At 41.3% G+C, this 12,547-nt stretch overlaps 1 protein-coding gene across 3 annotated transcripts in view; it reads right to left on the reverse strand.

Moving 5' to 3' along the window:
• The window catches only part of LOC100703556 (serine/threonine-protein phosphatase 2B catalytic subunit alpha isoform), a 66,354-nt gene that overhangs the window by 4,444 nt on the left and 49,363 nt on the right, over positions 1 to 12,547 (reverse strand). The window contains exons 9-14 of one of the 3 annotated variants that reach the window (XM_005468088.4): positions 8,633 to 8,758; positions 7,433 to 7,504; positions 4,889 to 4,973; positions 4,502 to 4,599; positions 3,992 to 4,000; positions 1,415 to 1,444 (exon numbers count right to left, since the gene is read on the reverse strand). In XM_005468088.4, coding sequence (XP_005468145.1) covers positions 1,415 to 1,444; positions 3,992 to 4,000; positions 4,502 to 4,599; positions 4,889 to 4,973; positions 7,433 to 7,504; positions 8,633 to 8,758 — 420 coding nt within the window. The remainder of the gene's footprint in view (positions 1 to 1,414; positions 1,445 to 3,991; positions 4,001 to 4,501; positions 4,600 to 4,888; positions 4,974 to 7,432; positions 7,505 to 8,632; positions 8,759 to 12,547) is intronic. The other 2 variants (XM_005468089.4, XM_005468091.4) reach the window with 2 other exon arrangements.

Consider the following 12,547-nt stretch of genomic DNA (forward strand, 5'->3'; position numbering starts at 1 on the left):
TAAGAGAAGAAGTACAGTTTACCACATAAAGTATTACCCTTGGTAACATTAGGAATATATTCCATTAGGAAATTAAGTGTTACTTCAAAATGATATTCAATATCCTGTCAAGGTGAACTCCACCGATAACGCTACAGGACCTACTTCCTCTTTAAGGTCGTGAAAACCTTAATCAGGAAGGTGGGGTTAGAACACTTTGGGCCATTTTTCACTTACATGGTGCCTCATCTAGATCTGGTGCACACATTTGCTGTGGAAAAATACTGGTACCAGTACCACAACATTAGCACCAGTGCTTTCGGGAAAGGCCAAATTCAGAACCCGTGATGGCGATATAACCTTTGTGCTTCTCCTATTGGTCTGAAGTAGTTAAGGCTTGTTCAGGAAAAGTTCATGCCAGATCTAATACTGTGCAAAAGTCTTGATTTACCGCTTCTTTGTCCAGTTTTATCAATTTTTTTTAAGGGCTCATACCAAGTTGTTTGGATAACAGTTCTGAGACTCATCTCATGTGTTTCTGTGATAGGCTGCTAGTAACAACGTGCCTAAAGATACTATTTAAAATAGGCTTTTAAATAAGTTGTCTGTTATGTGTAGACACAACACTGGTTCATCCCTTTAGTCAGGTGTCTTTTTACACTTGAAAGACTCATAGCTCAGCGGTACTAACAGACACGCCTCTAAATGGAGTGCCTGGAAAAGTATTGCTCCAGACCACCTTAAAAATTGCAACAAAGTCTGGCTCCTTGGAAACGATATAAGACAATATAAAATGGGGGACAACTTAAGACCTTTGCACAATATTGCGCTTTTCAACATTAATCAAGACGCAGCTTCCTTTGAATTAAAAACGAAGGATCTTATTGGCTTGTGTGCGTCACATAACCCCTCAAAATTTTAGGTTTTCAGGACCTTTAAGGATGCTGGTCCAGTCCATCCCTCTGGTATCTGGTGAAGGCTTGGTAAAGCTGCCAGATGACCTGATGATACTTATGTACTTACGTGTGAATGTGCATTTTCTCTTTATCTTGATATTTCATGCTGATTATTTTAACTTCTAACAGAGAACATCCTTAACGAAGGAGTTTTTGTGGATGAACCGATTGTGGCCTAGACTAGCGCCGATTTCCGAGGAAAACTGCGAGTGGTAATTTGCTTTGCACTCACTCAAAATCACAGATGACCTTTGTGATTATAAAATCTGTGCTATGAAAGACATTCCCCTTTCAAACATATGACCACAGGATTTCCTAATTTACTTACTTCTTTTTCTCCGTTAATACTATGCCACAATTTGTTAGCCCAAACACCCAACACACTCTATTCAAGCACCAGCGAGATGGATGAAAACCCAGCACAGCCCCCTGTCTATTGCCATGAGAAGCAACAGAAGAGGGCAGCCAGACCCATTTACCTTCGTCAGCCTCAATAGCTTCAATAGTAGCTGAAGAGAAGAAGAGGGGGGTTGCAAAATGAATGAGAGAAGTGAGCAGGAGAGTTCATTTTGTCCCAGGAACAAGTCAATGAGCAGCAAAGACAGCCAATGCCGACAACAAAGGTTAAAAATCATCTCCACATTTTATGACAGAGGACATGTGGATGTTAGCAAACAGGGGAAACGGTGAAAGAGGGGGGAAGAGGAGAGAGGATGAGCCTTAGTTCCAGATCTGTAAAGGGAAGGCGATACACGAATGTAGCAGCAAACCTCGTGGAGAGGATTGCATCTTTGAGGTACTTTGAATGTGTTTGACAAAAGGTCTGAATGTGTGACAGATAAAATGGAAACTGCAAGAATGAACATCGACAGCAATTTTAGCGAGTTGCAGATGCATTAGGTGTTTCTGTACTCAAAGAAAAGAGTACATTTCGAAACGAGACAAATGGAAAACAGAGAGAGGACTTAGGTGCGCGTGCAGTTGTGAGGTTTCTGGCCGTGACTGAACTGTTAATGTAAAGCTCAAAGTACCACAGAAACATGGAGCACCGTTAGCGCTGTGTTGTGTGCAACATGAAGTAGCATCTGCAGCTGCGGGGTTAGCATCTTTTGATATTAAATATCAAAAGTGCTGGCTTACTTCTGCGACGTGTGAGGGGAGGAAACCTTTCAGCCACTTACCAATCAATTACAGTCATCCTCGAGATAATAAGTGAACACACGATAAAACTGTACAGAGTCAACTTTAACAAAGATGGGGGGGGTGGGGCGAAGGGTGACAACAAAGTAATGACTAAATTCTACTGAAGACTACATACTTAAAAAAAGGGCACAATAGCATGAGACTTTAAAGAGTATGACTGATGGAGTCAACATTAGAGTAGAAGCACACTGATGTGCTAAGGGCAGCAGTGTGATTCTACCAATGTCGTAACAGGAATCTCTGAACATCGCTCTACCTTCACCCCAGTTCTCTTCAGTGTCAGCTGCTTCCAAAACAAATCCCTCTGAATTTATATACTTTATACGCTAATCCTTAAGAGCACTATTGTCATGTAGGTCATCAGCAGAAACACCTGTTTGAAACTTAAAGGGGACCCACGATGCTTTCCCTTGTTTTCCAATGCCGGACGGGCATACCAGACATGGTCAAAGTTCCAAATAATGAGGTCAGATATTCCCCCGGCTGATAACACAGAAGCTCCACCCACCTGCTATTCAAGCAGCTCTTTTCAGACAGGGCATGTGCTAATGGGCAGCAACACAGCCCAGCATAAGATAAATGATGATTAAAAATGAATCACGGAGAGCTACTTTAGTTGATTCCCAGAAAAAAACCCTCAAAAAACCCATGATATTGGAAATGAGCATGATAGGTCCACTTTAATGTTGGTTTAAAAGCTCAGTAGAGATGCTGAAAATGACTGTGAAAGAATGCTAGGCTTTCAGGATAATTGCATCCTTCCTAACAGAGATATGCAGAACTGTCAGCTTTAGTTAGAGGCTCTTTCTTTCTGACAGACTCACGTCTAAGGACACGTGCGCACTAAGTTGATCAACATGGTGTTATGTAATATGTTCAAGTGGTTCTTTAGTAAAGTCTTCCACCATTTCAATAAGATTTTATACATTAGAAACGAAAAGGGGTGTTAATAAGCAATAAAAACAATCTTACTGAGATCCATAGACCTGCACGACTGCTGCTACATGTGTGGTATGACCAGTGGCTAAGTAGGTAATGCTACACGAGGACCAAACAGAAACAGTTTGATGATTAAGTGTGCTAAAGTACTGTACACCATACTGTACAGCACAGGTGTCGAACTCCAGGCCTCGAGGGCCGGTGTCCTGCAGGTTTTAGATGTGTCCTTGATCCATCACAGCTGATTTAAATGGCTAAATTACCTCAACATGTCCTGAAGTTCTCCAGAGGACTGGTAATGAACTAATCACTTGATTCAGGTATGTTGACCCAGGGTGAGATCTAAAACATGCAGGACACCGGCCCTCGAGGCCTGGAGTTCAACACCCCTGCTGTACAGCATGATTAAACATTTATTATTCATCATCATGTAAAGGTTACTAACACTATGCTACATATGTTTTTAAAGTAGAGACATATGAGACAGGTGTGTATTCAGGAAAGTGCTAGCTGATGTAGGGTGAGAACCTGTGCGAGGAGAGGGAAGTCGTCCGGATTTCTGCTTTACTCGGTGAATGACAAGGCAGATGGCAGCTATCCCTTTTTCTACACTTATTTGTGTCGATACAGTTTTATCCCTTGATTCACAGAGACCCGAGTCTATTCTGACAGAGCACTGCTGAGATTCTCTACTAGCGCTCAGATCTGATCAGCGCTGTGAACGTTTGTGTCCAATTAAAGCGTTCGTAAAGGTGATTCCAAAAAAGCCTTCATCTCCTTGCTGCGGCAGCTTGCCAAACTCATTGAGGGAGCATTTGAAATTTAACATGAGAGAGAGTGAACTGAGCTCTTATCTTTTCCCACAAAGAAAAAAAGAAAAACACACAATGGAATACTTGCACAATTGATTATACCTGCAGTTTCTAGGGAGAGAGGAGAAAGAAAAAGATACAGGTAATATTTGAGATAAACCCAGTGGAATACAGTGAAAGACAAGGACGGGAAGAGAGGGTATTAATGCCAGATCAGAGGGGACACATGGACACAAAAAAATTTAAAAAATAAATAAAAATCTGCTGAATGTGTTCGACATTGTTTAGGGAGAGGGGAATATCTAATTTGTGCAGAAAAACTAAGACAATGAACTCCAGCTATGTTGATAAAAACTACAAGGAGCAACTGCTGCTGTTTAGTAACAATTAAACTAAAGATAAAAAAAAAAAGACTGAAACTGTCATAAACATTTAACTATGCTAACATTTTGAAATTCCAGTACAGGTAATGAGGAGAAAAGTGAAGGATTCTGTATTTGCAGTATTCTGTAAACACTAAGCTTGCACTTTGTTGAGAGTTCTGCTGTGTAAGGGGAAAATGTGTTGGTGTGAGAATCCACTGGTGGTGGGGGGTCTCTGTGACACACTTACCATTCTGCAGCTTCTCTTTGCCTCCGGACAGCACTCCGCTTGGTAGCATGCCTGTGGGCGTCAGACCCTTCAGCGTCAGCACGCTCTCACTCTCCTCTCTGAAATATTAACCGAGCAGCATTTTATTTATTTACACGGTAGAGCTGATTTTATTTATTTAGAAAAACATCCAAAATATGAGTTTTGGGCAGTCACATAACTACATAACCATCTTACTAAGTTAGCAACAAAAAAAAACAACAAAAAAAGTCAGAAATCAATTGTAATATGAAATATTAAAGTAACATATTTATTACTTTAATAAGTTATTAATAATATATTCAAGCGCAGATCTCTAAGGTGTAAATGGAGCTTAACGCAACAACAACACTGTTTTTATGCGTTTACCTGAGCACAGAGAATACCCTGGCCATCTTCCCAATGGCACGGATCTTGTTGCGGATGACCTCCTTACGTGCAGAAGCTGTGGCACCTGCAAGATTGAGAAAGTGCAAAAAGTCTTACGACCCGTGACTCATCTGAACTCAACCACGCCCTCTGGAAGTCGAGCGCACAATGCACCGCATAGTCTATGTGCTGTTTGTTTTAATCCCCCAAATGCCTCGTTAAAAGATCATCGAATTCAGTGAGTCTACTCAAAACAGAGCACGTCTCTTGGACTATTAGTTTATCCAGGAGTGCAGCAGACGAATACAATGCAAACACATTGTTATTGGAGTCTTAAGTTCAGTTTACACAAAATGGTTTGCATCTATAAACACATCACATCATCTGAGTAATTCTCAGCATTCAGTGCATTCATGCTGCGGCTGTGTTACGTACTGTGAGCTGCAGTCCCTTTGACTCTTACAGATTATTTTGCCTAGAGAGTACTTAAGCGTTTTTAAAACAAGCCACTGTTCTCCATCACTGAATGGCTCTGACCTTGTCCAAAGTGTTTTCAGCATGTTTCGATAAGCACGCTCTTTAAACCTTCCTGTGCTGTGTTTTAGTGGTGGAGACTAACGGGATTTTTCCTGGACTGGAAACTTTGTTTTAAAGAGATCCCCTACTGCAAAATAACAGTTTCAAGGTCCCAAAGGCCCAGTTTGGAAAATGTACGAGGGACAGAAATGAAGTCGATGCATGGAGTAAAGCTGACAGTGTGAGGATCTGTTTCAAACTATTCCTGCCATCCTCAGGTTGCTCATTCTTCAGAATATATTTGTTGTGTACAACAAAGACTAATTTAGATAAAAGGCATGACCCTTCTGAACACTTTTTCCCCTTTCTGGCCCTGCCTCAAACAGGAGTGGGTTATTGTTTACACTTTTGACCCATTTTTCGGTTTAATTGAGAACCATAGTTAGCCTCAGCAGAAGTGTTAGCGGGTGCTTTAAACAGAGGTGTTAGTTTACAGACTTCTGAAATGCAGAGCGCAAGCATGGACAAAAGTCTGTCCATCTCTGCACACACCAGTACAGCTAGTGTTTGTACCTTTTTTGGGGGGATATATTAGCTGTCCTTCTCATGAAACACCCCCAGAAGAGAAGACAAGAGAAAGGACAGAGAGATCAGTGGATGGCTGCAGAATGAATGAGGTGGAAGAGAGGAAGCACACGGCGAAATAAGAGGCAAGAAAGCACGAGTGTAAACAAAAGCGATGCCTTGAGCACAAAACTCTGGAAAACATAAAAGAGAGAAATTAGATGAGATAATCATGGGGAAGAGAGAGTGAGAGAGATGTGAAATATCTAGTGAGGTTGGAAACATCAACATAATGGCAACTGAAAACCATGGAAACCATAGCAGATAAAGAGCGGGTCAAAGGAAGGATTATCTGAAATCATAACAGGGCACAAAAAAGGAGCTCATGAGCGAGAAAGAAAACATAACACAATTCAAATGTCAACACAGTTAAAAAAATAAAATAAAAACAAGCATGGAAATGGCTGCGAAACTAAACAAGAAACAAGCAGTGGCAAGAAATGAGATCAGCTAAAATCAGCATGAATGAGTTGGTAGAAAATGATGTTAGAGGACAGCTACTAATGTTTAGGAACGGCCGAGTGCACGAGTTGTGCTAACTTCCTTATCAATATAATCAGAATTAAGCTTTTCACATATGAAATGCTTTTAAAATGAGCCACATGTAAAACCCAGTTTATTCTACAACGATAGTTACAATCACAACTTCAACAGCAAATGAAGCAAGAAAGGTTCTCTTTGTGAATTTGGAAAAAATAGTAACAAAAAACCCCCAAATATTTCTAAACCATTATAAACCACAACATTTGGTCTTGCACATGATCTGTGCAAATCTCAATCTACGCTCCCTGATCAGTAGATTAAAGGAAACGTTGCATTTAGATGTGCAGAAGGAGCTCAGACATGGTGGAAATCTGCTGAGATCCTGACACATATCCTGGGTTTACTGATGCACACTGTGACCATTAGTAAACACAAAGAAAGAGGAGGAAGGGGGGTGGGAGGAGGGGGTCTGGTGAGATCATTTCCTGTTTGGCAGTAAGAGGTGGGGCAGGCGGAGGAAAACTGGCCATCTCGTGTACATAAGCTGTAAGCTGGTATCAAACAGATGACTCAGATTCACCACTAGCATAGATTAACCAAGCAACTTAGCAGAAAACAACACTTGAAAAAACTGTCCTCAAAGGATTTTAAAGCCTTTTGTTTTAATACTGACAGATATGTTGCCACTTTATAAGGGTCTTCATATTCAAGCTGCTGAGTTCAGTCATTCACACCGTCACGTTTCTCTGTGTTTAATATTTTTAAAGCATATACAGTTTTTACATGTAAAGTTCTGAAAACCACACATGTAAAAACTAAGTAAGAGTCTGTGTGTGTATGAGTTTTTGAATAATGAACGTCTGATACGCCCTCTAGTGGAGCAGGGGCAAAGTGCAGAGAAAACTGAACCACCGAGCTTACCGTCCAGCTCCTCTTCAGTTGACAGCTCATCATTGGAGCAAATGCTCAATACGTTCACTAGCATCTCCGTCACTGTACAAGAAAAGAGAAGCATACTTTAAAACGTCTCACATATATTTAATAAACCACTTCGCTGAAAAACTCTGGGCTGCTCGGGTTCACTCGATTAACTCTTCCACACACGCACATGCAGTTCGCTGTGCCGATCAGTGACCTCGTGAGACTGCCAGGAATGGCTGTGTGCAGCAGGGGTCACGCCTAAATTGAGCTTCCTGGAGGGAGTGTATCAGTCATACTTATGTGTGATTAATTGACACAGATGTGTCACAGCTTAACCCCAGTAAATCTTCAAAGCAACCAAGACCTCGACAATGCCAAGCACAGCTAATGTCTGGCAGTTTCTAACTTTCATGGACTTCTACTTATCTGCAATTTACCTTATATAGACATGTATATATATATAGAGCTCACAACTGCTCATTATACTCCTGCTTCAACAAGGAGCTGCAGCTCATCAGCAAATGGTTAAAAAAAAAAAAGGAAAAAGACAAGAAAAGCTGGAGTTTATCTTCTGATCAAGAAAGCAGGGAGACAAACACTGGCTCCAAGAAGAATTTAGAAATCTATACATAATTTTGGTTGCTTATTGGGTGCTACATGGCGCAACGTTGGAGCATATTTCTGAATGAATCGTGTTTGCATTAGGACTTAAATCCAACCAGATTGGCTCTCCACTGTCTATCCTTTCACTTAAGATCACAGAGATTGAGCGTCTGCTGCCTTTGTCTCTGGAAAAGTTTCCTATTGCTATTAGATTATCCAGTCCACTGGAAACTATCAAACAAAACATTCAAAACACGCTTATTTTCCAACTTTCCTCCAATTTTCCCCTTTTATTTTTCCTTAAGTGTATGTGCCTTGTTCAAAAATAAACCATTCGTCCCAACTTCTACCTCTAACTTACTTATAACGCTGCACACAAGCACATTTCTGGCTCGTAAATCTTCCGCTTTAAGTATCTTATGTATGAACCGCAAAGTGATTTCGCTGCACAAAGTGTACACGCTATATTTCTCGAGGCCGGGCTGTTTTCATTAGCAATTCATGAAAATCAGAAGGACGAGCGCCGTTCAAGAATGAAAACAAGAACTGCTTTCACTCATTACTAAAAGAAACTGAATGTAGTGCATGCACACTCACCTTTCTCACCAACAAATGGCAAGGACCAGGTGAAAACATCCATGAAGTTGGGCAGCCAGTAAGGGTGAGGTGAGCAGTTGAACTGTCGTATGTTCATCACGTTGTTCTCGTACTTCAGCACTGCCGCTGGGGATTGGAAAAAGCAGGAAAGATGTTAAAGCAAATCCAAATTCAGAGTATTAAATAAAATGAAATCCTGTTTTCTTTCCAATCTCCGGAAAAACAAGATGAATAGCTGTAACAAAATATTCCTTTAAACTGTCGTAGTTTCCAGAACGTCTCTGCCCACATGTAACAAGACAATAAGCTTTGTGGGTATTATGGGATGTAGAAATCTTCAATACGGTCACAAAATAAAGAAAACCAGGGAGTATACATCTCTAAATAAATTAAATGATATAGAGATGTATTGGGGTCATGGATTGCAGTGTGCAGAGCTCAGTCTCTACTGGTGGAACAAGGCAGCTGAGCTCAGCGAGCTGTGAAAGACAGAAAAAAAACCCCAATGGAAACATTTGGATTTAATCCTGTTGATAAAAACCCGTCCGCCAGCAAGGGCAAAGCTGCGTGTACCATCTGCCTCAAGAAAGTTGCGGTTACTTCACCCAACAAATATAATATACTCCTCTGAAATGTCAGCAAAGTATGAAAAAAGAGATACCACCCAAGTCTATAATGGAAGTTTTGATTTATGATTTTATGACACATTTGGGATTTATGTCGATAAAGAGGCCTCAGCTCTCACTGTGGTCCAGGTCCATTATTAGATTCTATCCTGTTCCTAACCACCACTTATAGCCTTCACTGTCATGATGGCTCTTACACTTGGTCTGAGGAGAATAGCCCTCAAAGTACTCAGCTGAAGAGCTAATGGTATACACACAGAAGAAACAAACATCCGAGCAATCGCTGGAAGAATAGTAATGTATTCTTCACAAGTAACTTTTTATTCCCCCTTTAGTTGAAGTAAGAAAGCATTTCGGGACTGGCCTGAACATTTCTTCTTTAAAAACCTAAAACAACGAATTAATTCAGTCGCATTATGAAACACTTGATGTGGGATTCAATGTTAAAAGTCGCTTACTGTTCTTGGTTAATGATTCATTAGCTGCAGGTGCTGTGCGGAGGTGTGATTCAACAAAACCACTGATAACTACAGAGTGCCATTTGCCCGAAAAGAAAAAAGGAAAAAGTGGACAAAACTGTCATCCACGTCGACACCGAAACCTGGACGTCGCTCAACATTTTGTCAAATGCTGTCAGTCAGCCTCTGGAGATGATGGTGAATAAAACGGTTTAGAACAAAATACCTACACAAAGACTAAAAGGCGGATATTTTTTTTGCCACTTTAAGGTGATATCTACACAGTCAGCATGTGCCAATCTCTCACTTTGACAGAAGGACTCATTTAAATGCAAAAGTACAAACTGATTTCTGCAAATGAAAGTTAGCAAACTGCACAAGCATCTAAACGAAGGTAACCGTTTGGAGAAAATAAAAATCGATGCTCTGGAACATTTCCTCGGCGCATTGATTATTGCCCCCAGTCGGTGAAAGTCGTCTGTCATTTGAAAGGATTGGATACATGAATAACCTCTCAGAACACATTGCTCAGCATTTGGGCTCATGAGGGCGAGCACTTTTCACTGGTTAACAGAAAAGCAGTTCCTGGTGAGGAGGAAAGGAAGGAATAGACAGAAAAGTAAGGTACTAGACACAATAATGATCATTATTGTAATGAAAGTATGTATTCTTAGTTTCTAGGCAATCGATATATGAACTCATATGTTACTCACATGTTATTTTTTTCTTATTTTTAGAGCAGTTTCAGTTTGCAGGATTGCCCATGAGAATATTTACAAAAATCTACATTTGCCTTAAAAAAAATCCACACACAGTGCTTTTCAATTACTCAAATTAATAATTTAAGAGGAGAGACTCGAATGGGTGTGGTAACTGGTGTGCGCAGTAAGGGTGGAGAAAGAGCAGCAGAATAAAAGCACAAATATGCTGTGTGTTGGGTCTTTAACTTAAGCCTACTTGACAGCACCTGCTTTTCCAAAAAGGATTACACAGCTAGCATGGTATGTGTCACTCCTTATGAACTTGCCAGGTAAATCTTAGGTAATAAAAAGAAGACACAGCATTTCACCAGTATACATTTCTGCTTGTGCCATCTTTGGTATGTTTTACAGTATATTTCTCAGTTTATTTTACAAAATGTCTCATTATAATCGAGATCCACGCACACAGAAACCAGCTCTAAAACACTGGCCACAGTGTGTCCCATGCGACCTCACCCATGATTAGACAGTGTTAACGTGGGTGTGGAGGAAAACATGAGAGCTGCCAAACATAAATATATCCATGCTGTATATAGCAGCCTCAGATTCTCTAATACACAAGGCCAGTCTGGTGGCCCAGATCTGAGGTAAGCAGATACTGTGGCAGGGTCACCATGGGGGACTTTCCTGCCTGAGCCCCTCTCAGACTCAAGAATAGCAAGTCATCAAACCTGGCATCCAGGCAGCTTTAACCTCAGGAACAACACAATTCAGGTCAGTAAGAGTTCTGATACAAATGTGTGTGTGTGTGTAGTATGCACTGAAAGTGGTGCTCAAGTAATGCTTAAACACTCATAAGTGCCAGGCAACACAATACAAACAGAAAACTTTCCTGCAGGGGAACATCCATACACTTGTATAATTAATGCAGGATTATTATCAATATCAGCAAAACACTACTACCCGCTCTAATAAGAACAGTGCTGCATTGCTACGACACACTCCACTCAGACGGAGCTGTGGGTGTTTATCCCTGCGCGTTGGCGTGCATGAAAGCAATCGCACACGTGGGCAGCCATTGCATAAACATCACATACTGCATAAACATCGTTGAGGCACTTGATTGAATACAGCCATGGAAGCCCAGAGGGAAAAAGGCAGAGCGGGGGAGAAGGTCAGCTCCCCTGTTGTCGCTCCTTCAAATCGGATTCCTTTTAAAGGAACAGAGACACCCAGCAACCTGCCTCGTACCAAACAAACACACTTGTTCAGGCTTTTTTTTTTCTTTTTTTAAAATACAAGAGGCATTAGAGACAAATATGTATTCAGTGCCCTCATCTGTATTGTCAGGGCAGATGAGGGTGACATTAAAGCACTTTATTTTCCTCACCACTATAAAACACAATTATATGCAGCTTTTTCATACGATGGAAGTCACTTAAGCTTGCACGGACCAGCTGAGAGTTCTGCGTCCACTGCCAGAGCATGCTACATGACAGCCACTAGAGGGCTCTGCTGCTCTGACGGTGGATAACAGGGCAGCCGAGGCCAAGCCTGCTGCAACGGTAACACAGATATTGCAAAGAGACGCCTGCTCATTCATTATTCATAAGGGAGTGCCTCCAGTCGGTTTCCCTGGCAACGAAGACTGTTAAATCTGCTTTGAGACCAGGGGGAGATTCCCGCTGTCCTTCCGACACTCGGTGCTGACTACATATTTGCCTTTAATGCCTCGCGTATAAAGTTGCACTGGGTTAGCTTTTCACACCAGCCATTTAGAAGCTGACGCCACACGCGTGGACTGCAGGGACTGAAAAGATTTTAGAGCAGTCATTTTGGTATGAGATAGTGGGGAAAGAGGCGGTACTAATCACAAACAACCGAGGCTATGGAACTAAACAGAACACAACCTTCATCAATAGCCTTTGCAATGTCCGCCTAACATTTCATATCAAAGTGACTGCTGTCCATGTACAGCTGAAGAACTCACGAATGATTTGAACTTTAAGAAATTAATAAGAGCATTTGCTGTATCACAGTGTGTCCTCACGATGTGCGGCGTCTCGGTGAACTAGAGCCAAACTGGATCTGCTCCACTTTGGCTCTAATCCATGCATGAACTGAACTGCC

Source organism: Oreochromis niloticus, linkage group LG3, assembly GCF_001858045.2.
Source record: "Oreochromis niloticus isolate F11D_XX linkage group LG3, O_niloticus_UMD_NMBU, whole genome shotgun sequence".
NCBI lineage: Eukaryota > Metazoa > Chordata > Actinopteri > Cichliformes > Cichlidae > Oreochromis > Oreochromis niloticus.